This window comes from Camponotus vicinus, unplaced genomic scaffold, assembly GCF_025532165.1.
Source record: "Camponotus vicinus isolate PSW18456_S1 unplaced genomic scaffold, iyCamVici1.0 SCAF_4, whole genome shotgun sequence".
Lineage (NCBI taxonomy): Eukaryota > Metazoa > Arthropoda > Insecta > Hymenoptera > Formicidae > Camponotus > Camponotus vicinus.
This window is the reverse complement of record NW_028141976.1, coordinates 3,512,889-3,539,038: the sequence shown is the minus strand read 5'-3', so window position 1 is coordinate 3,539,038 and position 26,150 is coordinate 3,512,889. Positions and strand designations below refer to the sequence as shown.

Here is a 26,150-nt window from a genome sequence, read left to right as displayed (position 1 = left end):
AATCAATAGAGGATCATCTCTGGCGTTCTTTCCGATAACGCAAATATACCATACATCTTTGAGTACAACAAAGAGAAAGAGAGAGAGAGAGAGAAAGAAAAGAAAGAAATTGGACTCGTTTTTTCACAATCTCGCAACCGTCTTCGCGGAATTTCCAGCATTATCGAACAAATCGTTTCAAGCACAATCAATCGTTATCATGCACATTCCACAGATAAGAGACGGTCATTCTCCTCCTCCCCTGACTCCCTTCTTCTCCGACAGGACACGGTGGGCTCGCGTGGGCGTCGCGAAAGAATTACAGGTGCGATCACGGACGTCTCTATTGGAAGCACCTCTATCATAGACTTGGCGTAGGATCGGTATCCTTCCAGGGGAGAAGCAATGAGAAAAGGTGCGCAAACACATCAACGAGCTTGTGGGCTCGACATATGTTATACGTCTCCATCGACGCGTTCGTTTATCATCGCGTCCACGAGATCGATGATTTCCGCACGTGACGAAGGAATTAATGACATTTCGCGAATAATGGCCGCGTGAGCGAGCCGCTAATGAGACTTTCTATCGGGGTGCCTCTCTCTTTCTCTCTCCGGCAGATACTCTCGATATTGTCGCCCAAGTTGTTTATAAATCTCGCGATATATTCCACGAAGATCACGGACAATGCAATAACGCGCGATTAATGCCGCTGGAAATAGTCATTATTTGTACGACGACAGTCGGCGGGCCGTCTTTTCTCCTCCCGTTTCGCTGCCCTAACTAATTCTTAGATATAGCGGCGGATCTGCTACGTTTCAAATGTCCCGACAGTATCCCCGGCCGCATCCGCGCGTCTATAAACACGAACGGAAATATACCGCGCTCTTCGCGGTCTCCTGGCGGTTGCCCATTCAGAGAAGACAGCGCGTAGAGTGGTTAGTTTCATTCACAGTTCACACCCCCATTCTCTCGTTTAATACGCGTGCATGTTTTCGGGGCGTGCGGACGGACGTAATTAAACAAACCGTCCTGTACTTGGGGCTGTCGGGGTCCGATTGCGGGACGAAGGTGGCAAATTTGCGCTTTAGATAGAGAAAGACGAACGTTCATCGTCCCTTTCCAGATGAAAAATGCCGCGCAATCTGCTTTATCACCGCATCGAGTTAAACGAAGACACGTCGAAAGCGAGAGACAACACCCCTTGAGACTGAGCGAAGATAAAATTATTGCTTAAAAGAAAAAATAAAAAGAAATATGCACTCGACTGACCGATTATAAGGCGGCTCGATCGAGATTGCAACGCGGATCGCGTTGATTGCCTCGGATGACTTCGTTATCTCCACACGTGCAATGCGATATTTATATATACATATAACACTACTCGTTCTCTCTCATCGTTCTCTCTATCTTTTTCTTTCGCAGCGAGGACAAATTTAAACGCAATCACGCGCAACTCGAGCGAGATATATTTCTACAATTTCTTTGAAAACAATACAACTGTTGTTGAACAATTAGATAACACTGAACTTGAAACATACATATAACTGCATTTTTCTCGCGCTAAATGATTATTCTTCCACGCTGATATCGAAGACGGTCTTCGCATTAACGATCGTAACGATAAATTAAAGTGTGAATCGCGGTTCGTAAATTAAAAAATTCAGTCGCTTTATTCATTTCAGCGCATTGTATTCATATATAGGTAATAACTGTTTCATCTAAGGATTATAATTCTGGTTTCCAGAGGAGTGTCATTGCTCGCGCGAGCAGGTAAAAATCCCTCAAAGCCGCTATTGAAACGTGGTGCGTAACACGTTGCGCGGAAAATGCGTCGGTCATCGCGGATTCTTGCCTCTGATTCTGATGCTCACCGAAGTCGACGTCCAGACGCGCGCGTATGTCGGATGTGCGCTTCATTGCAGCTTCATTGCGGCCGTTCGCCTGTCTCTGGCGGACGCCGCGTACGCGAGAGAAGTAATCGAGGGACACGCATATATATGTATACATATATAGAAAAAGAGAAAGAGAGGGAGACCACTGGTAAAACTAATATAGCAAAATACAACTTGATAAATTGCCGTCATTTGCGTCGCGAACGATGGCGATTAATAAAGCGACTCCGCACAAGCGACGAGCGGCTAATACATCACTCTATCAGGAATAAAAAATTCAGAGAGATCAAAGATTACGACTTGTGCGAAATAACATAATATATCTAATGACAAGAAAATGTAGCAAAATGCCATGACACGTAATAGCTTGTTGACGATGTTTTCCGCAAGGGAGAATGCGCGTAAAAATATGTTACCTCGGAGGTAGACGATCTTACCTCGCCTCCCCGTGAGATTGATGTAGACACAGGTGAGAGGGGAAGAGCCGAGCGCTCAGGGGGTTAATAAATCGACGGTCGCGCGCACGTGCAATCAAATCCGCCGCGATCGGCCTCTGCAATCTGAGAGTACGCGTACGTGAAATCGAGAGGAGGAGAGAGGAGGTGGGGGACCGGGAAGCTGCCGAAATTACAGCTATTATCGCGATAGAGGTGAGAACCGGCCCGATGTTTGCTTAACCCGATCAGAAATCGACGAGAGGTCGAGTACACGATTCCCATCCCTCTCCCCGATATACCAATCTAAAGGAAAGGAGGAAGAAAGAAAGAGAAAGGGAGAGAGAGAGAGAGAGAGAGAGCGTTGTCGTTCACCCCGAAAAATGAGGGGCGGGTTGTAACCCCATTTAACCCGCGAGTTAACGGGGCGTATCCCGCGAAACGGTGCAACCACGATTTATGATCTCATACGTTTCGCGTATTGTCTGTACAGGGTGACTGCGTTCGATCGTACTCTCTCCTTTAATGTTAGATGGATACTATATTCATAATTAGAAAAGAAAAAAATAAATCCGATACAGGATTGCAAAATTTCACATTTTTTTGGATAAAATCCATGCTAGTAGTGAAAAGCGATATTGACCAAAAATGGTAATCTTTTTTATTAAAAATGAATGTTAAAATAAATAGATTTTTATCTACATTTGTCCTCAATTGAGAGTTTAAACTTTAAATGAAACCCATGATAGAAGTCGACGTAGCAAATAAATTAATTTTTCATTGGAGGATATCTCGAATGCGAATGAGATCTATATTGATGGGAAAAAATTTAATTCTGTTCTATTACATTTCTCTTATTAAATTAAAAATCAATATAAAATTTACTAATAGTATTATTTATGTGCCTAAAGTTTTGTTCCAAAAATTTCAAATATTAATTTAAATTAAAAAAAGACTATCATTATTGATTATTATATTAATTATATTTATTATTTTATTGATTTTATCTTTTCAAACAATATTGATTAGTATAATTACTAATTAAAGCAAAAAATACCTTTTGCATAAAGTTAAAATATAAATATACTATAGTGCAATTTTATAAATATATCTTAGCATTACATATTAATTATTTTTATACTTTTTATTGGATTATTCCATTGGATAAAGTCCGAGACGGTAAAAACCAGAATTTATCAGTTTTTTCCATTCGCTGGACTTTTCCAATCAACTCTGATCCACGCGAGAGAAATAGCTTTAATATGACAAGGAACATTACTAATACAAAAATATCGTTATAAAATATCGTACTAATACAAAAATATCGTAAGTGCCTATTATCGAAAATAAATGCGATTGCTCCGAGTCACCTTGTATATCTCTCTGTGTCCTCTCTCTCTCTTGTTCCTTTCGCGGCTTTCCCTCTCGGTTTCTCGCTGCTCTCATCTTCCTTCTCGATGCGCGAGCGGATTTATTATTTCTCGCGATGGCATTATACGACGATCGTCTTCGAAAAGCGGCAACGCGCACGCGTTAAGGTTGAACGTCTCCCTCAAATTGTTTGCGTTGCAGACGGTCGATGATGTCGAGATAAAGCCTCTCGCCGCGTGTACCGCGTACGCGACACGCACGCACGTACGACGCACGCACGCACGCGGCGCCCACGAAGGATATCGCATTCCCGCGTTTTTTTCTCGTCCCTTTTTTTTCTGAAATCCACATACTTAAGGCTCGTTAGCCTTTGGGGCCCCGTTTCTAGCTCGCATTATGTTAATTTCGATAGGCGGCGTGGAAAAATTAACGGCGCAATTGCGGTGACTGCGGCGACGGTCAATCAACAAATCATCCTGTCGACAATCGTGCAAACGAATAATTATCGCGATCGAATATTTTCGCTCCGGCCGCGTGAGAATAAATAAATCTAGATCGCGATCGTTACGCCGTTCTTAATTTATCCGATAATTACGTCATTAGGCGAAATATATTACGGCTTCTCGCGTCCACGTCGCGCCAGACGTGTGTCACGTAGAAATATTCGCGGTCGGATTAAAATGTTCTCGACGTCTTACGACTCAGATAGATGTATAATTATATCGCGCATAACTTGTTAATTAAGAACACTCACCGGAACGAACGCAACGAGGGCCAGGCTCCGAGTCTAGATTTTCTTCCCCGGCGACGCAGCACCACTCTGACGTTAAGTTCTCTCGAATCTTGGAGCGAATTCTTATTCGCGCCGACTGAATGACTGAATGTTTCTCAGAATCCCCGGTCGAAGATCTTGAACACGAAGATCCGATCGGATGCGGCGATTAAGAATATTTGCTCGCGCGAAGCAAGGTAGAGGAGAATCGACCAACTGTCGCGTGGATTACACGACGTACACTCGTTGAAATGTGTATTATTGTCGGCTCTCGAGATCTAAACGAATGGATTTTCTAGTAAGAGATAACGGTATCGAACGTTTCGCCTTCTCGCACCAAGAAATGTCACCGGATCTTATTCCTCGTCGAAAAAATTGTCTGAAAAATCAATCGCTCGTTTGTCCGGAATAGCAAAATCTCCGTTCACTCTCGATATAAGTCATCGTTTAAGAAACGCTCTCACATTACATCTTGTCGGAACGCATGATTATCGCGTGGCCCTTTTGCCCGAGCTTCCGAGAAAATGACAGATGCGAGCTTCCTCGAATCGCCCGGATCACGAGGACAAGTTTTCAAAGAGGCGACGATCACAACACACGTGAGAATGATTAACGCGGACGACGAATAGATACGCGTTCCTCGCGAATAGATATGTCAACGCACCACCGCACCCTCGCCCCCGAAGGATTGCCTCGCGTCCAAGTTAGTCGTTGGCACTCGTTTCTCACCGCGGTAACGAGAGGCGGGAAGAAGATCCGTAGGTGAAGGAAAGCGCAACAGGCGGATTATCTCTCCTCGCCCGTTCTTCTTGCCTCTAGACGCCGTGCGTTCCCCTCGCTGCGGAGAGAGAAGCGCGAGACGCATAATTTGCGCGCATTTACCGTCGAGATATACGACGGTCCGGCGAGAGGCGCCGATCGCGAGGAGACCCGGGACTATACGTTACTTCCTTCCGATCGCGCTCGGCTGCCCTCCGGCCCCGTCGAGAAGGGACCGTGTACGCGCGTTCCTCCCGCAATTATTCTCCTCCTCGCCTTCCGGGGGAACGAGACGAGTCGTCGCGAAATCGCTGAGCGCTATCCCGACGATAAAGTAACGCGATCGCCGATCACGTTGACGCCCGGCGTACTGTCAACGCGGCGCCGAGGATGATGAATGACGTCTGATCGAGCGAGACGCTCGCCGTTCTCGTCATCGTCGAGCGAAATCGACTCGAATCGGCCGTCGGCGCCTCGCGTCGTGCTCGCCGACGGCGTTGGTCGTTTCTCGAGAAGTCTTTCCACGATACCTTTTCGCCGAAGATCCTTTTCCGAGGTACGGTCGATTGCAAACTCGCCGGAGAAATTCTTGCCGTTCTGGGATTTTCTCGAGCGGCGAAACTGCCGATGACAGACGTCGGCGTGGCTTCCTCCTTCTCCTCGGTTGGGTCACCTCGGTTCTGCTCGCTTCCTCTCGCGAGAAAACCGCCTCTCCGGTCCAGGCGCGCCGTCGGCGCCCGTTTATGTAACCATGCCAAGGAGTACTCGGAGCACCGCGATGTGTACACACCGGGAGACGACTCCGTCGTCGTGCCGCACTTTTTCAGACGTCGCGCAGTCTCTTCTCGCAATCTCGAGAATCGAGTCTAGCCGGTACCGCGAACACGCGACGAGAAGTACGACGCGAGGAGATACGGTCGGATCCGCACTGTCGGATTTTCAAGACGAGAACTGCACTAGCCCTTCAGCGCGTATCATCAAGTACACTGACGCGATCGATCGCGGCACTTCCGGATCGCGATGAACAATCGGCGAATCCGAAATTCGCGTCCCCCGACGAGAGCGAGCGGCGAAAGCGGCGTTCGCTGGCGCGGAAATCCGAGCACTGACTCGTGCGGCCGAAGCGGCGCGCCGATAGGCGAGGCACGCTCTCGATCCTCCCGCTGCGTGTCGCGCGCCGCGGCGGCCGATTCCACCCGGGGTGAGAGTGTCGCCGAACGCGCAAAGTCGCCCGAATGATCCTCTCACTGACGTTCCTGCGACGCGCGATACGTCATTCTTTTCGCAACTTCCTCGCGAGAGTCTTTCGCAGCGGTTCGCGCCAACTCGCCCTTGGATCGAGCGATCGTTCGCCAAGCGGAGGCGTCCTCGGTCGCGCGGGGGTGGCGACGACTCGGCGATCGACGATGAGGTGTGCTCGTGCGATCGTCACCGGATCGACGGGACGACGCATGGCCATGTATAAGGACACTGTGCACCGAGCACCGACGACCGTCGCTGACTGGCGTTGCTGACACGGTACGAGAACCCGCGAGAGCGTCGTAGGTTGCGATTACCTCGCGCGAGGTGCGTCCGAGCTTCTCTCTCGCCGGCTCGCCGTGCGACACGAGCACGTCGGCATCGGTCGGCTCTCTTCACCACCACCACCGTCACCGTCGCTACCTCCACCACCACCACCACCACCATCACCATCACCATCACCATCACCATCACCATCGTCATCATTGCACCAGACGGAACCCCGAAGCACGGCACACGTTCCCACTCTCCCCGCGCGCGGCCACTTTCCCCACCATTGCGTCGGGATGCCAGCATCCCTGATGACGGGATCTCGCGCCGGCACGCGAATAACAGGCGAGTTTTTCGGCCGGTTCTCCCGCGATTGTCTACCCTCTCGATCTCGAAGCAGAGGCACGATGCTTGATATTTCGCAAATTTTCAAATGTGAATTCATCGTGTAATTTGGATATCTATCAAACTTTTTATTTGACTTATCAGAGAATTAGATTAAAACAATGATTGTAGCTAAATTCAATCGTGCGTATAATTTTATCGCGAAATATAGGCAATCTTTGGTCTCTCGAATGATAATTCGATATTTCTGGGTAAATAGCAGTCAAGTTTATTTTATTATTAAACGATGCACTTGTCAAATCTTGATAATGTTAAATTTATTTCCTCTTATTTGCGCTAAAATAGCAGATACTTTAGCAGATATGATAATCAAAGTATTTTATCGCATTTAATAAAATATCACTTATCGATGAGTTATATCGATACGTTTATATAAAATTATGGTCTCATTCAAATGATTAGCATTTATGAAAGTAATGCACATTTATCAACCATCTGATTAAAGCTCGGTTACGTGTTGCCATTCACCTTTACACAAGAAGCTACCTGCTACAATCGTAAGCGATTCGCGATTCTCCTCCAAAATCGTGCGGTTTAAAGATTTCCTAAACAGAAATTTATTTCTACTTTATTTGAACCCACCCGACAGGTATGCCTTTTTTTAACTTGATTTTCGCACCGCCACTGAATTAATCTCGCGTATATCGGTAACATCGCCACCTTAACTGGAAACTTCGTCGTTATCGCGTCGACGACGTCGTTTCGTACGCGCGATTTCGTGTCTTTCCGGCGCGGAACCACACCACAGGTTTGACGTGCTTCGACTTGGAGCGGTCGGGATGCACCTGCGGATCCACGATGCATAACACACACTCGGGGCCCTCGCGTATATAAAACGCTCCCCTCCCCCCTCCTCCCCTCCTCCCCTCCTCGCGCGCGGTGGTGAACGACGTCAGGCCAATCTCCGGCCACGCGAACTGTCTTAAACTACTTATTTCTTCGCAAGAGAGACGCTTATCTCGATCCTGTGGAGCCGCTAGATCAGAGATCGCGCGGGGTTCGTCGCTCGCTTCTCTAAAAAATGCCGCGAAAGATTGCTACGTAGAGGCACGCAAATTACCAGCCTGCGCTTAATTGCGGCGAAATTACGTGGGATTTAATTTTCGTTAAACTCGGCCCGCGTTTAGTCCGCGTCTCAAGAGCCCCGATAACTATCTAGAGATGTATTTACTTATACCAGGTAGAAACCGGTGGTTAACCGGTCGATAACGAGTCGAAGAGTATCGTTAGATGACTTAAGCGTTTCGCATACATTATCTTTATTTTACGAGACAATTGTTTCATTCGACATTAATAATGACAGAAAAATGTTAAAATTGATAAAATCTCTCAAATGACTTGAAAATTCTCAAAGATGTCAAAAGTATTAAAGCGATCAACTATTTGTTCGTTCGCCCGTCTGTAAAGCTGCCATAAGAGATTGGCGTAATCTTTGTCGGCGCATCTATAAAATTATCCACAACGCTCAGCGCATTAAGCCCTCGTTGAAAGCGCGGCTACACATCAACGAGCTTGATTTACTTCCGGCTCTTAACGCGTGTTTACTGCGAATAAAAAGAGATTGTACCGGACGATGTATATGGAAACGATCGCTTATCCGTTCGAGATTTAACGTCGCAAAGGCGCGAGAGAGGACACAACGAAATGAATCGTAAAATATGACACAGCTCGGAGCGCTTCTCCCCTCTGTTCACAGGTTTACGCGCGTGCAATCGATCTTGCCCGGTATTACGGGGTCCTTATCTCATCTTTGGAGAACTCGTTTAAGACCCGTTTTGGCACCTCAGTTCTCTCGATTGCGTCCACTTCAATTACCCACGCTCTTGTTCCAAGAATGGATCCGCGTCCATCGTGGAATTTACGGGACCTGCCATTTTTACTCCTGCACTTTTGTCAAATGGAACCTCGAAAATGCAACGTATAACATTGGTATGTATCATGTTTTAAAAACGTCTTGCCTTTCTATAAAAAAAGGAACACGATAATTTCCATAAGAATTATAATTTCACGGAAAAATTAATTCTCGAACCAAACATATCATTTAGACGTGAAATATGTTGCACTATAGCTTTCGCGATTTAATCCGTAGATATCTTGCAACGCCAACTATCAAAGGATTCATTTCTACATCGTGCGAAAGAGCGGTTCGAGGATCGAGGGCGAGATTCTAGCCGCGATTCGTGACTTTTGCGTGTTAATTTGGCAGGGGCTTGCGTGCCGCCCGTACACTCACATTCAGCCGCGTAGAGAAATAGGCATGCACTTAACACCTGTGAGTCCGCGGTAAGTATACGCTGGCTGGCCGACCCTCTCGCACGAATGGCAGGTAGTAGATGCGAGTATCCTCGCTTGTGCGCGAGAAAGAGGCGTGTATTCATTCCGGAAAACGACGGCTCCCTCGGCTTCGATGGGGTGTTAAGTTCACGAGATACGTTAAGCTGTCGGATGTTATTTTCGTGATGCGTGCTCGGTTGCCGCTGCAGCCAGTTGCGAATGTTAACGCGTACGTGTTGACGCTAAACAAAGTATGCGACTCGAAATCTCTGAAACGGTGCAAAGGTGACGTGAATTTGAGATCAAAGATCTCTCTCAGATTTCGCCTTCGAAGCCTTGGCGCTCGTATTATTTTTTTTTGCTTGTATCTTGACGAGTTTAATTTGTTAAATTTGTAAAATTTGATTATGTAACACAATATTATTATTTTTTTGTACTATTATTATTATTTAATCTTAATTATTTGAAATAATGAAGTGATAATCTTAATTATTTGAAATAATTAAGATTGGCACTTTTTGCGAATTAAAAATAAAAGCTCAAATGAGAGATACAATATGAGAGATAAACGAGATATGTAATATCGAAGACTAATATGAAAAAAATCTAGAAAAAATTATCGATACACTTATCTGCAAATCTCGCAAATTTGGAGGGAACACCCGAAGCTCTCTCCTCGCACATTTATATGCGTCGCAATCGCGTTCCGGCTGTTGCATGTTGACGAAAACTCGTGATCGTGCGTAGAAATTTTCGTTTCTCGGTCTTTGCCGGTCTTGCTTACAAAAGTATCGAAACATGAATATTCACGAGAGGCACGCCATAATAATCGCATATAACGCCCGTGCATCACATACGAAACGTATCGTCTCGGCATCTCGAGATACCTGTGATGCCATTTCGAGTGTACAGACATTTTATTTCTGGCGAGACTTTAAATATATAGTCGATAAAAAAAGTATATCGATATATTCTGTTAGATTAAAGCGTTTCTCTGTTCGATCAACACTTCTCTCTCGTGTGCTCTCTTTCTCCGACGCGATAAAATCCGATAATGACTCGCGCGCGATAGATCGATAAACTATCTGCGATTACGCGCGGATAAAAATCCACGTAAACAGATCGCTGAAATAATCGGCCGATCGATATGTCGGCACGCAACATCATTGTTTATGATTATTATTGAATATCTTTTGCGCGCGCATGCATCATGTTCAAGTTTTTTTATATGATAAGCGCACATTTAAAATACGATAATTTCATTAAGTGTCAATTTCTTTTTTTTCTTTACCGGGTTGTATAAGTAGAATGATTGATCAGCAAAATATTCGTTTAAACCGAATCCTATCCTGCATTTTTTTACTAGTAAAAAATAAGGATTATTTTTCACGTTTATAGATGAATATAGATAAATATAAAGATACGTTGGGGCATATGCATCGACTTGAAAGGTTTCATTAATTACTACTGATCGAACTGAGAATTATGCTTCATTTCTTGCATATTAATCTGTCAGGAATACAACCATATATACAACGCAAATACATGATACTCTGCTTCTAGTCCGTGCAAGACGTAAATTAAAATCAGAGATGATCGTTTTGATATGCCAATGAAAGGTTACGCTTACAACGTGAAATCTGATCGTCCGGCGGAATGAAAACATGCCGGTTGCATATTTCAGACGTCATAATTAAAGATTTTAACTTTAGCTACGACGGTTGAAATGTCATCAACTTCTCTTAAAAATTCTTTCTCTCTCTCAACAAAGATTAATCCTAAAAAATATTACACATATATAACTGTTTACGTTTTGCTAATTCAAAAGTCACTTTATAGACTTTCCTTAGTAATTATCATCAATTAAAATTAATTATTATAAATTAATAATTTATAAGGCTCTATATATTTGATATTTTATTTATTTATAATCTTTGTTGACGTAAATAACGTATGAATGGAATTCGAAAAATACAGCATCGTAAATATAACTGACATTCTTTCGAGTTTCGAGCTCGATCGCCACGCACGATTGCATAGTCTCCTCTATGCACGATGGCGCCTGTCTATTTCAGCTGCAATTTTGCGGTCGATATTCCACGCGATGCGGTGACTTATTATTGCCTCTGGTGCGCCGAGCGATTTCCTCGGCCCTCTGACAGACCGACCGATGGAGGCGATGATGAGAGCACCGAAGCTAATTCGCGAAACGGTGTCGGATGCATCATAGAGCTCTCTCTTTCTCTTTTTCTCAAACTCCGAGCAAGAGTCACGCCCTCCTCGTTACCCCGAAGGGGCTCTCCCGCTCTCCTCGTCCTCCTATCTTCTCCTGGAGATAATATCTCGGCAAATACCAACTCGGGGAACCCTTTAGCATCGACCAGGCTGCCGCCTGTGCGCGTAATGCCCTAAAATTAAACAGCCCACGGCGCCGAGGGCGACCTGCCCGTCACCCATCGTCGTACCCAGTTCTCCTTGTCCGCGCTAGGACTGGTCCTCGTATGATAAATAAAGATAATCCGAATGTCGATGATGGAGAAAGCGCCGCGTGGACGACCCCGGGTCTCTTCGTTTTAATCCGAACAAACTGAGAAACTGGGAAACACTGAGAACTTGCTGCATGAATATCATTTTTTTATTGTTAAAAATTTCTATTTTTTTTTAAACGAAGTTTTATTGTACAAAATGTTTTCAAAGAATCTGCAATTTCATGATCCTCGATATTTTCCCAGAGACTTCTTCAATTAAACGCGTACGCGACGTCAAGAATGTGATCTCTTATTTTTCTCATCTTCTCAGAGTTGGGATCCAAAGGAACCGCGTTAATAACCGAGCTGCATTCGCAGATGACGAACCTCAGCTGCGGGTATCGCGGGTAAACGAGGACGGAATTCAGCTGGCGGTTCGCGTGACTCTACTTTCCGTGGCGCCGGCGTCATGGAAAGGAGATGTCACGAATTTAGCGACGCAGAGACAAATGACGATAATTGCCAGTGCGAATTTACTTTGTTTGGAGCGTTTTTTTTGACGTTTATATTCTAATAGTTTACGTATGCAGATTTTATCTTGCTTGAAAATATATTATATATTGAAATTAGGCGGCAATATGCATCTTCTCTCAGCTAATTGCAATTCATTTTGAAATTTGTAGAGATCCGTCAAAATTTGAATGCCGATTACGCAGCATATGATTTTCGCTTCAAGACATCAAATACACAATCTGCGTGTTGGGCGTAGATTTTTATAAAAATAAATCAGAATCAGTTACTCTGACGCGTTAGAATGCGCGATAGGAATTAACAGTCGCAAGCTTCTCTTTTCGGGACAATAATATAGTAGAAAATAGCAAAGGCCTTCTCACTATAAACGCCCACTTAATGGCATGTCGGTGAAGAGCGGCGGTGACAGATTATTAGCCGGAGCATCTGCTAATGCAGATCTTCGCCGCTGTTAGAGCGAGAATCCGGGACCACCGTTTCAGCTTGGACTAAAGATTTACGCCTGAACCTTTCAGATAACATCTCCGACGCATTGTCGCCCGTTCGATACCCGATACGAGATCGCTTGTCGTGGGATCGTGGCCGTATGCCCGAATTTATAGCGAGACTCCGTCATCCGATCGGAAAACTTTCACAAGACTGGAAGAAAGGCCATTAATAAAAATGAATACATTCACACGTGTGTGTTGCAACTGTAAAATATTTTAAACATTTATCGAAATTAACGTTCTTGTCAACGCAGGGAGTTCTGTGCGCGTGCAATTATAATTATTTTAATTGAAAAATGCAGAGAGAAAATATTTATATTTTTATTTATAACACACACACACACATTTGATTTTTGATAAATCTCAATAAAATAAAAGATTTCAACTCGTAAACAATGCTCGCGATTTTCTTTCCGCATTGTGGGGTCTCGGCAAGAGTTCAGGTGCGCTTTACGAGGCTCACCGAAACGGACCGGCGACGATAAATCAGAATCATTAGGGAATTGGCCGCGCCTTTCACGATTCCCAAATCGCTTCTTGTGGCCGTCACCGAGATTTACGCCCCATAAAAATCTGTATCGCCGCGCGCGGTTACCCGCTTCTTCTTTCTCGCCGCTCTCTCGCTCTCTCTTTTTATCTTTCTCTCTAGCAGACCAACTGTCTTCTTCTTAAGCCGCGCGGATCGTGAATTACGAAGAGCAATCGAAGAGAAACGTCTTCTTCTCCACCTTTGGTGACCCACCGAGCTACCTCGTCTCTCGCCGACGACGCAGGTTAACGGTAGTTCTCAATTTTACGATCCGGTCGATTAGTGAACCATCCATGCGGACGGGCTTCTCCCTACGTACGTCGCATTGTATTGAAATATATCCCTCCGTTTTATCAGCTCGTAAATCGCGTAATTCGACCGTCGCGTGGGTGCGCCTGCGTACTGGAGCGGAACATCCGCACCCGTCTGCGAAATAAACGCGACGCCTTGCCGAATGCGGCTTAACCCTCGTCGCGGAAAGATCTAATTTTCGGCAATAAAATTAGAGATGCAAGACTAATTCGGGTAATGCACCGCAATTACGGCTTTCACGAAATTTCGTCGAAATCATTCGTCCTAATCGGACGATCGCGCGAAAGCGATTATCTACGCAGACGCGAACTTTAAATTGACGCTTCGACCAAAATAAACCCCCAATTTTCCTCTTTTGTTATAACGTACGCTGACTTCCTCTCATTTCATTCTCCCGGCGAAAGACAATCACGATCGCGCGATTTCCGTTCGGCGATTCGTTCGAGGATTGCCAGGTGGAAAGAAACGCGTAATGGTGTACGAGAGCCGATGCTGCGAGAGATTTCCATATGGTACAACGCGTTACGCATATAAGTTCGACTTGCACGAGCAAGCGCGATCCAAGCGCTGAATTGAAATCGACTTATCGATTCAAGCTCGCCTGTCGACTTTTCAATATCCGCAAAGTATGGGCGTTGCGGCTGGATGCTGTCGGAAAGACGAGAAAACTATGCAAATACTAACGATCAGCGAGAAAAAAAAGTCGCAGTTTCCTGCAGTTTTTTTACGTACGTGCGACGACGAAAGACATTGTCGTCGAGGACGATCGGCGCCAGCCTCGATCTTTTTCCTCGACATTGCTTCGTCGAACAATGAAATTGATGCAAATCGAAAAGCGAATGGGGAACTTCACGATCGACGCATTTCCGTTTTATATCTCAGAAATCTTGAGAAAGTTTTACGTGCTGCGAAGGGTTAAAGTTATATGAAGCGGAACAAAAACTCCCTCCTTGAAACAATTTCCTAGGATATTTTTCTATGCTAAGCGATCATGATTATCCATCCATTCTTGGAGCAACAATAAATTGAGGCCAGACCGCCGTGCGTTTCCACGTTCTATTCTCTTTCAAGGCACGGGCATAAATTAGTAGTACGCGGCACGCGTGTAACGGAGAACTCGTATCCCTTCGATCGGGGGAGATTAGAGGGATTATGAGACGACGAAAGACCCGCCGCCGCGCCGCGACCGATTTTTTCGTTCGATTTAGGAATCGTCGTGTGATCATCTGCCTCCGTCGTATACATCTTTCTGTGCGTCCGCGATCACAGTTAGATTTTTTTAAATGTCTATTTCTTTAAATGGATCATTATCATGCAATGAAAAACAGTGAATACGTACTATTACAGATTGTCTAACAATAAGTTATAAATATAGTTTTAACAAATCAATGAAATCCTATTGAAAGAATCAGATGGCTGTGTTCAATCAATAATATTTTAAAGTACATCTTATATGATAATATTATGTATGATATAAATTTTACATAATAAACATATTTTAAACATATTTTGATAAAGGATAAACATATTTTGTTAAAGAAATATCTGAGTTTGATCAAGAGTGTTGTTTATTTTTCTTATGAATTGATTACATCTTCAAAGTAAAAATAGTGTAACATGTAATATAATTTTGAATTTAGATAGTTGTATATATATTTCAATCCGGATAGTTATATATATTTCATCTCGGATATGCAAGTATACTTGCTCTCAAAAAATAAATCTATAAATAATCTATAATAAATGGGAAAAAAATATAAAGATATATTTTACAATAAATATATATGCAATTATTATTCATTTTTCAGCAAAATATTACTGCTATAATTAATGAGACAAAAGACAGAGGAATAAAATGTGAATGAAATGCTCACTGATCTTTGATGAAATCTTGTATCGCCGATTCAGTTTAAGAGAGCGCGAGATCTCGAAGAAATTCAATGTTCTTCTCGCGCCAGGAATCTTGATGCGCGAATCCCCATCGCGATAAATAACTTCTTATAAATCGCATTCGCGCCACGTATCTCGGCTATCGTGTTCGCGTATGACCATACGATCTACGTGAGATGTCGTGCTAACGATACGTAAACGATATCGTGCCGTCACCTGTCGAGGCTTTCTTGGCGAGCGTCGATGCAAAATTACACGTCATCTTTTTTCATCATTTACGTATCAATTGACCGAGGCTTTGTTTCTTTCTTATTTTGACAAATTGAATGCTTGCGATACGCGTAAACTTTTCTCGGGCGATAAATCTTGCGCGATAAATATTTATGGTTATTAAGAGCGAAGCCGAGCACGCTTCTCCAAACACTTCCTCGTTTAAACGAGAGAGGCCGGAAGTTAGACACCATCGTCGAATGACTCAAGCCACTTTGGCGGTTCCGGACCAATCCGGAAACGGAGAAGCGAATCGAACCTCGGAATGAATAATTGTTTACACAAGTAATAGTAATATAGGACACGCTTACGCTTCAGCCGGACGTGTTCTGTGCAATGTATTCATCACGCCTACTCGTCTGTATCTCCTGAGACGAAACTGTAGCTGCTCGGTCTCGTGGCCAACAGTTCTCGGGATTCGTTTTGTACTTTGTACGATAGAATATCCCGCCAGATAGAATAACGAGACTGCGAGTACACAGAGTATATCGAGCCGGTAACCGGATGTCCCTTCGGGCACAGATTTTGAAGCCCGATTTAAATGAAATCCAGCGCTCATGTATATTTTAACAGCCGTCGAGAAGCATCGAATAAATAAAAATAAATAAAAATAAATAAAAATAAATTATATAGCGCGATTTACTTATCTAGTAAGTCATTTATATAAAAATATTGTGCATATTTTATAATGGAAATAAATGCGCGTGTTTAGAATCGAAGTCTATGCTTAAAACAGGATTCTCCGACTGTGATGACGTGATGTTTCCGACATGTGGCGCCTGTATGAAAAACTATTAACGCTTTATCTTCGAAAACGAACCATTCGAGATATGCTCATAGCATCGCGATGATTCAGAGTATCGCGGAAAATAACGTTTGGGTGGGTATCGAGGCGCGATTGCGATTAACCAGATGATTCAAAGGAAATTCTTAACCCTCCCGAGACAGCATCCCTCGACTCGCTGCCATATGTAAGCCAATAAACAAAAATTCTCATGTTAAGTATAATAACGCTTTAATTACGCTATTAAGATTGTCAGATATAATATTATAATATACTATATAATTATAGCACTCATTCTCGGATAAATGTCCACTCGCGCGATTAATAACGACAGATTAGAGATATAATCACGATATGTAAAGTGTATAAAATCCGTATTATTATCGAATAAATTTCTTTTTCCCGGATTTTTTAAATTACGCCACGAGTTTACACCTATGCTAAAAACTTGTCTCATATCGAACAATGTGTTTACGAAGCGCGAATAGCTATCTACCGGGGGAATCGAAAAAGAAAGAGGAACGAAAGAGAGGCCCGAAAGAGATGCGTAAAGCCTTTCGATATCCTGCTCCACGGGCGTTATAAACCACAGAGTGTTCACAATAAGATGCCGGATAAGAGGCCGCGAAGTGGCCGCGTGAACGTATAATTTGCCGGCGTTTGTTTGTCCCGGTAATTAATGGTACACGGTACCCCATAACATATCAGATTGTAAAAATGCCTCTTTTCTCCGTCTCTCTTTCTCTCCTCTCTCACATTAGTGGAACGCACGAAACGACTCGCGCCTTGACAAAGTGGATTTCCACGAGGTGGTATCCCCTTCCCGAGAGGGACACAAAGGTGCGAAGGATGAGCCGTGAGAGTGGCGGCTACCAAATCTTTGGGCTTCCATGGGAGAGCCGGGCACGATAAGTACGTGTGCGCGTTGTGTACGTGCGGCTACATAAGTTTACATAATTCCAACGCGACGGTGGCTGCCGCCATAAACTTCATCGCTCTCGCATTAGTATATCATCAGCCGTATCCCGATCGTAAAAGCGTAATGAGGAAGGGAAAAGAGGAGAGAAAAAAAAATAATCGTACGTCGATAGGAACTCTGTATCTCTCTCTCTGACTTTTATTACGATATATTACCGAATATACATCGCTTTAAGCAACAATTTAAAATAACCGTTGTTAAAGATTACTCTAATTTGACGCGATTGAAAACGAGACCAATGGGTCTGAAAGAAAATTGTAAGCCGCCGTCATTTTAACTGCACGTTTTTTATAACTCCGTTTCTACGAACATCTCTTCAATTCTTAATCTTACATATACTGGAAGGACCCATAGACATGTAAAAATAGATTCAGCATATTACGCATTTTCTGTAGTATATGCTAGGTCAATTTAAAAAAAAAAGAGAGAAATAGAGACAAGAATAAGGATCATTTTCAGATTTGTACTAATGTTGTCTTGATAATTATTAAGAAATATTAAATGAGAAAATATGAAAATATTAAATGAAAAAATATTTTATGTATATTTAAAACTATTCTTAATTTTGTTTTTACCACAGAAAATTATCCCGCAATTTTCATTCTTTTTCTGGAGACAAATATATGTACAGCCAATCTGGATCTATTATTATACATATCTAAGGGTGGCCATAACTGATTGCAACCATAAACAGTTGCCTCCAATGTCTATCTATTTTTACCTATCAGAAATCATTTATACGTTTGCGCGAGATGACAGCGATCTACGTGAAAAAAAAAATCTTTTTTTTTAAATCATCCTTTAAAAAAAATAAATAAAAGCCACTCTATTAGATTCATGATTGACGCATACGTATCGCAGTAAAGACAGATCAAAGAAAACATGTTGGGGAAAGCAAAAATCAGTCATAGCTTCCAGCTCTTCCAGTATACATGTTTTAAGTTCTTAATCCGAGATTTCACGGTACATACCGACTTATACTTTTCTTTCGTAATTCATCCGTCGATCGCCACGTGGTCATCGCGTGTCCCTGGCTCATGAGAATGGAACGGAACGAATGTACGAACACAACCGTGTAATATCGTGTTGAGACGTCGCTCATCGTCATCGTCGTCATGCTCGATGGAGGAAAAGGCGACATACGCTACGGCGTTTCTCGACTTCAACGTGATCGAGAGCCTCTCACGTTGACGTTCATCGCGAGGCTCGGGAATATTGCTAGCGTTAACAGTCGGTTCATAGCAAAGTCCCTGTGCGCCTGACAACAATCTACTATTATTTAATGAGGGAGGAGGTCTGGGAGAGGGTCTGGGCGAAGATCCTGGGTGAAAAAATTATTCTCTCATGGATAAAGCCGCTTTATCGCGCAAAGCTGACGGGCTTTCTACCGCTGTTTTTTGTTCTGATATTAATAAAAACACATGTATTTATAAAAATACACGTAATTAAATACGATAATGTCTCTTTCGATGTTGATGATTTATTTTTCGACTCAATTAGTAGCAATCGTATGAGATCATATCTACATTTAACGATCGCTTTAGATATGCTTATCTCTGTGTTTACATAAAATAAAATAATAAAAAATACGTGTAACGTATGCATCATTTGATTCAATCAAGTCGCCGATCGTCAAACTTTTCACGCAGGTGTAGAAAAAAGTTATCTTCTTTTTTATACCATGCCATAAATTGAGCCGCTTGATAATCAAATCAAAGACTTGGCTAATTATTTTCACATTTTTTCTTGATTTTAATCTCGATTTGCATTAATTACATGTAATACAAATTCTTAATCGCTTGCGCAATCACAGTACCGTCCGCAATCTCCTGTTAAATGCTCAACGATTGACTGATTGTATACTACATTTATACCACACATAAAGTCGCACATTATGTTGATATAAAAATCGTTAAAATATAAAGTATAAGTGTAAGTATAAGTAGGAAGTATAAGTGTTAAAATATAAATATTACAATAGTGTTGTAAATGTTAAAGAATTATAAACGAAGTACATTCGAAATATTTACTAAAGAATAAGATCGTCGCTTATACTCTGACAATCTGAACACAATGCAATACCAGCCTACATAAGAACACTCGTTATAATATGGTCAAAAAATTGGCTCATATACAGACCTCGATATTCACCGAAATAATACTCGTCGATTTACTCGGAAATTTGGTCATTTAACCAAGAAAATTAATTCCGATATATATCCGAGAACCGAAAAATGACAGATCATTCGTGGTAGCTTATATGTGAGACAATAAAGAGGCCAATTCACCGAAATGCATGCGGTTTCTTACGTCGAAGCACGCGCTTCCTATATCCGGAATTTACGTTCTCAAAACAATGTTTCATATTTAAAGTATCAATGCGCTGCATCGGACGTCATCCCTTCTCAGCGAGGGTCCATCAGTGGGCGAGATATTTCATTGTCAGATCGGAGATACAGAATAGGCACATAAAGCTATATAACTATTTCGATACATATTTAGACACAAAAACAATTAGTTTAGAACGCGGAAATTAAGTGCGAAAAGCAATTCAACTTTCGTCGAGCGAAAGCTTAAAAAAGGTACGTTTAAAGACATAAAATAAAAAATAGCTTCTTGCGGTCGATCATAATCTAGTATAAACGAAATCTTGTTTGGAATGGAACCCGAAATGCGTGACATTAACCGGCTTCAAGGCAGTAGACAACGCCCGGGCGATCAGCAGTGCAAACAGGAGAATCCGCCGCTTGCGGCACGATCTTTATGTTCGTCGACTGCGGGTGATGCCGAACTTGTTCGGGGAAATTCAATCGTTTCATGGGCGAGATCCCATCTAATCCGTTTAAACGGCGTTGTCGGCGCGACAACGCTCGGATACAATATTGCGTTTAAAGACGCACCGATGCGTCGTTTCGATTCTAAGGAAAGACGTACATGCGCTAGAATGCGTCCATTATACGTTCGCCTCCTGCAATATTATTTCTCGTAACAAAGAAAATAGTTTATTATAAAAAATATATTATGATATGCACAAGAAAAATTTTTTATACGCACTCGCACTTATTATATTATAAGAGATATATATTATACGATAGAAACATTATAATAGAAATAAATATTAAAATTTTATTCATAAGAAAAATGTAAAATAACATATTTAAAAAAATAGAATTAAAAAATCTCTGCTATATAATTATTTGTTATAATTTATTATTACCAAAATATCATTTCCCCATCGTCGCGACTTTTTTAATTAAATCGCGCTCCATCCAATTATCCGACTAGTTTCCCCTCTCATACTTTGATCCGCCGTCTGTCGTCCACTCGTAGTAACCAGAAGCTTCATCAACAGAGGCTGCGTCCGGAATGTCAAACATTCACCTGTCTCCGGTAGGTCGTATCCTCTTCTGTGGGTATGCTGCTTTCGGAAACGATGTTTCCCCCTTTTCCCTCTTCCTCTCTCATCCGTTATCGGTGAGTGGTCGGGTGATCGCGCTGCCTATCCGGCCGATCGGACCGAGCGATCTCAAAGTAGGTGATGTCAGTTCGTGTCTGGCTCCGGGGTTCAAATTAAGAGAAACGGACGAGCGCTGCTTACCTTAGATAACCAGTCGCCGCTGCGACACAAGTCACTGCCCTGTCGCAAATCACGATTGTATCGCCGAGATCGAGCTAATCGTGGACTTCCTGTAAACCTGAATCCGAATCTCTCGCATCTATCTTAAAGGCCCTGAAAAAGACCGCAACTTGAGAATGGAAGGGTTTAATGTAAAGGAAGTTGAATTCTGTGTTTTGCGATAAAATCGTGGCGAAATGAATAATATTACCGAGCAGAAAAGGATTTATATTTAGCAGGATATATATAAAGATTACAAAATATTCACACATGAATATTCAATTTTAAAAGAGCGCTAACCAAACATGATATTTTAAATTTACTCGTGTCTAATGACTGTCTCTTGAGTTTAATGGTGTTGGCTATATTTTTATTATTTCTACGTAATGTATTGCGTAGCGATAAAGAGAATCCCAAAGCGATGCGACGGACAGAGAAAGCGGCATGGGTTAGGTCTTTATCTAAGTGCCGGTAGATATTCGTTCCATTTTGAATCCCATTGTGATAAGACGCGACATCGAAATTTAATTAAACGCGCCTCGCCGTCTGACAGAACCTAGTGCCTTTTAACCATAATGTTTACGAGCTCGGACCGTTATAGCTTTCCACGCGATCGAACCCGAGAAAATGAAGCTACATCCGTGTTAAGAAAACACACGGAGAAAGATTAATGATCCCGGACGATTTGGTAACAATGTAGTTCATTGGAAAAACAATCGCGCGATTCACGCCAGATTTGATTGGTGGTGAAAACGTTTTGTGTACAAATACAAACTTTAGTATTTCGAAATGTTACAGTTCATTCAAGAGATTACTCTATTATATGAGCAATTCTTAATCCTGGAAACGCGCCTTATGTCGAGTATTAATTAAAAGTCTCACAATCAGTATGAATACATGTATGTATCATCGAATCGCACTTGAAATCGGTGAGATCTAAAGGAATTTCCAAGACGGTTCGTCGTCGTAAAATAATATTGTCCAACCAAATGCCGGACCTCGGGGACCCCGGGTAAACTATATTTCTCGAATCGCCTTATTTATTTACGCTGCATACTCGTGATTTCGGTAGAAGATGTTATTATAAGGACCTTCCTATACACGTCGACCATTGCGTAAACGTCGGCAGGAGCACGATAATGCCAGGTTTTGTCAACGCGACTTCGACGCTCCTTTTGTGCCTCCTTGTCCGGAGTTGCGTGGGTGAGTACGCGAAGGCAGGGCGACGAAAAAGGGAGTCGCCAAACAGACAATGAAGAGTACACGAATGCGTACAGTGATCGATCACTGACAGTTACCGATGCGCGATGAGAAAGAAATTATTGCGAAAATGCAAAGGGAAAACACTCGTAGATACATTTCACGCCACTCGAAGAATAAAGAAACATACTTGCAGGAAATTATTCTTCGTAATAATGATGCAAGAATACACAGTTAATAAACTAATGAGAGGATACGAGTTCTTCTTCGAAAGGAACAACAACACTTCTCGCGATATAAAATCATCGTTTCTAAAACATTGTTAGCTTCAATGCAAGCTCTGACAGCTCTAGCGTTCTTGTTGAGTATTATTCGCAGAGGACCATTGATTAATCGACCACAATCGTGCACAAAACAGGTGTACATATGTACTTTTTCTCGACTGCACACAAGCCGTTGTATTACGATTCGTAACACGCGTAACTCGTATTCCGTGTTGTCTGTTTCTTCAGCAAACAACCGACGCACCTTCGCGTGTGTGGCCGAGAGCATTTCTTTCGCTCGCGAATTTCGATACGAAATCTTCGTGATTCTTCCAAGGATCCTCGAGAGGTACTCTCGGCTCGTGCTCGCGTGATTCATTTAATCTTTGTGCGTGTGAAACACATGTATACTTTGTATTCCGAAAATTAACCTTCTTTCTTTCAATGTATCGCGCTAAAAAATTAATTTTTAAATACAATAATGAATTGGTAAGCTTCTAATATAATGATATAAAAAATAAAGAGGTAAACGAAATTAATTTTTAAATATCTAATTTGTTCGTGGAATTAAATTTTGTTTCCTCTACGAAAGAATTTTATCAATTTGCAATATAAAATCCTTATACATTCTCATACATTGGTCTAAAGAACACTATCGTTTGATCGATTCGAAACCGATCGGCGTTACCAATTATTAGTTGATTTTAGGCTCGAAACGATGCCGATGTCGGCGTAGCTCAAAGATTGGATTCGTCGAAAAGATCGGTCGTGGCGTGTGTTCCTCCTCGAAAAATCTGCAAGCTCACGCCCGTGAAAATATTTTTTTGTACGCGTAACACAAGTGTATCCCGCCCGAACTCGTCGGTGTTCCCTTTAGACGCGTATTCCTACAAGGCATTTCGCCTCGTATGCAAACATCGCGCCGTGGTTTGCCTGGTAATTGCTGGAAACACCTCGCGAGTGTTTACAGTGTCATCGACAGGCGCGGTCACACCTTGCCCGCGCGGGTTCTATGAAAACTCGTGTCCTGTCACAAAGGAGTGATATCCAAAATATAATCTGAGAAATTTTGTATGAGATTTTATTAAGCGAGAAATCTTAAAAGCTCGATTAATTTATTTAGATAAGATAATACAATTTTAATATGTAATTTGTGAACTAAATACTTTGTCATAAGATAAAATCTTTTTTACATAAATTAAATTTCATTCTTTCCCTTGTATATAAAATAAAAATACTTGTGTATTATGTTATATTATAAAGCTTGCGTATATTATTCGAGTAACTCAGAATCAGATGTGCATCAGTTCTATACATTATTTGATATATAATTATATATGTATTTGTGTGATACACAGTAAAACTTGAAAAAAAAATGCACAGTGCTTAATGTCATCACAAAATCCATTACACAATTATAATATAATGAGAGAGCATTATTTATTCTTATTATTTACTTATTGTTGCTTGATGATGAGAATATTGTACATTGGAATTTTTTTTTTTGTAAAATGCATGAACATTCATAACGGATATAATGAATGGATATAATGCAATGGGTATAATGAATGAACGAGTATAATAACGCCATCTGTAGGATGTCTACACATACAAGACGAGCTGAATGAAATAAATCTACTGAATGAAATAAATGAATGGATCGTTCCTCATAGCTCCATCTATTGAAACTTTTTACAACTAGAAAGTAATCGATTTCAGATGATAAACCAAAGAAAATTTAAAAAGATTAAATGTCGTAAAATTTAAGTTTTCATTTTGTATATTCAATATTTAAATATGACAACGAATACAGAATTAAGCAAATAAAAAATTGTAATAAACTTATTTCTCGTATTCATTTAATTTTTGCATAATTTTTTAACATGTTATATAAAATGAATATTAGAATTTATCCTATGTGGTGTAAATTATATGTATAATTGTCAAAATATATAAATTATATATCTAAATATGTTACAAATAAATTGTAATGTCTAATTTTATGTATTTATGTAACAAATGAACATGAATAATTCGTTCTTCAAAATTTCTGAAATTTCTTTAAAAAAAAAAAAAAAAGGATTTATTATAGATATAGGACTAACTTATTATAGATATAACTTGTGAAATACAGATTAAAATAATAACACAAAATACATGTAATGATTTAGTTGGCTTCAATTTCCTCGGCTTCAAGTTCATTTGATTCTTCATCTACATACATTTGTTCTTGCTCTTCAGCTGCTTCTTCTTGTTTCTTCTTCTCTTTGAGACCAGCAGCTGGTGAGCGAATAAGAGACAAATCACGTTTAACCTCCTTAATATCTCTCTCCTCTTCCAATTCCCTTCCCTTGTGTAACCGTTGCATAATGTGTAGATTCTGTCGCCTCTGCCTAATAGTCTCTACTTTCTTCATTGCTTCCACAGACTTGGACCATAATTCTCTATTATATTTGACGGGTATGTTTCTTCTTTTTTCAAATTCGAATGATGGATCCACTGTCAATTCTTTGCCGACAGTCTTTCTATATACTTTGGTCCATTTGACTTTCCTGGGATTCTTCTTCTTCTTAAACGCAGCATGGCATTTTGAACGACAAAATTTGAATATCTGTAAAATGTTGAATTTTGTAAAATGTAACAAAATTACTTAATAAAGATGATCAAAGAGCTTATCAAAAATAGAGTCATAATTGCGATTATGAAAGAGAAGACAAAATGAGAACAATGATCTTTTCCAAGGAATTCAGTTGGTATTCTTGAAAATAAATAAAATATGTGAAAAAATTGCTCTAAGTACTCTTGTAACTAATATTTGTCGAAATGTTTATACGAGACATATAACCTTATTTCGATATTATAACGATGCATTATACATGTGACTGTTATTCTTCAAATTTCTATCTCACAATTTATATAGTATTTAATTAATCATTCTTACCTTACAATCATTCCTTACAAATTGAATCCCATGTCCCGGATATATCCGGGACGAACAAAAATAACACGTTTCTATACGCATGTCGTGTAAGTCTGAAAAATTTAACACATGGTCTCCGGTTTCCTCCGTCTGCTGTGTTTCTGAATAGTTTTTAGATGAACCAACAGATGGCGAGAAAGGAATCTCTCGATGCTCGTACATCGATTATTGTCTCGAATTAACATTAGATGCATCGAAAAAGAATTTTAAATCATCCACGAAATATGTATTTTATACATATTGTATATTATTTTTTTATAAGAGATGAAATTAAATATTTCCAGTATATAGTAATAAATTTTTTAGCAAACTATTTTTGACGGGCATGATTTTTTATTTTTAAAACAAACAAGAATATATCTATTTAATTGTTAACAAACCTGAAAAATATTTATAAATTTTTTAATTTTTCAATTAAAATTTTTCAAGTTTTCATGGATTAATA

General features: G+C 41.2%; 3 protein-coding genes across 4 annotated transcripts in view; 1 reads left to right on the top strand and 2 right to left on the bottom strand.

The window, feature by feature from the left end:
- LOC145971246 (uncharacterized) overlaps positions 1–6,808 on the bottom strand; it is a 67,940-nt gene extending 61,132 nt beyond the window's left edge. Inside the window, exons 1-2 of one of the 2 annotated variants that reach the window (XM_083098719.1) lie at positions 5,738–6,808; positions 4,431–4,585 (exon numbers count right to left, since the gene is read on the bottom strand). The gene's annotated coding sequence lies outside the window, so the exon portion shown is untranslated. The remainder of the gene's footprint in view (positions 1–4,430; positions 4,586–5,737) is intronic. The other variant, XM_083098720.1, reaches the window with a different exon arrangement.
- LOC145971241 (neither inactivation nor afterpotential protein G) overlaps positions 1–26,150 on the top strand; it is a 68,585-nt gene that overhangs the window by 38,265 nt on the left and 4,170 nt on the right. The gene's annotated exons all lie outside the window — the stretch shown is intronic.
- Positions 24,643–25,819, bottom strand: Rpl24-like (ribosomal protein L24-like). The gene is made up of 2 exons (XM_083097695.1): positions 25,667–25,819; positions 24,643–25,336 (listed from the first exon to the last, which is right to left on the bottom strand). Exons 1-2 carry the CDS (start codon positions 25,745–25,747, stop codon positions 24,893–24,895), a joined length of 525 nt encoding a protein of 174 aa, XP_082953821.1. The 5' UTR covers positions 25,748–25,819; the 3' UTR covers positions 24,643–24,892.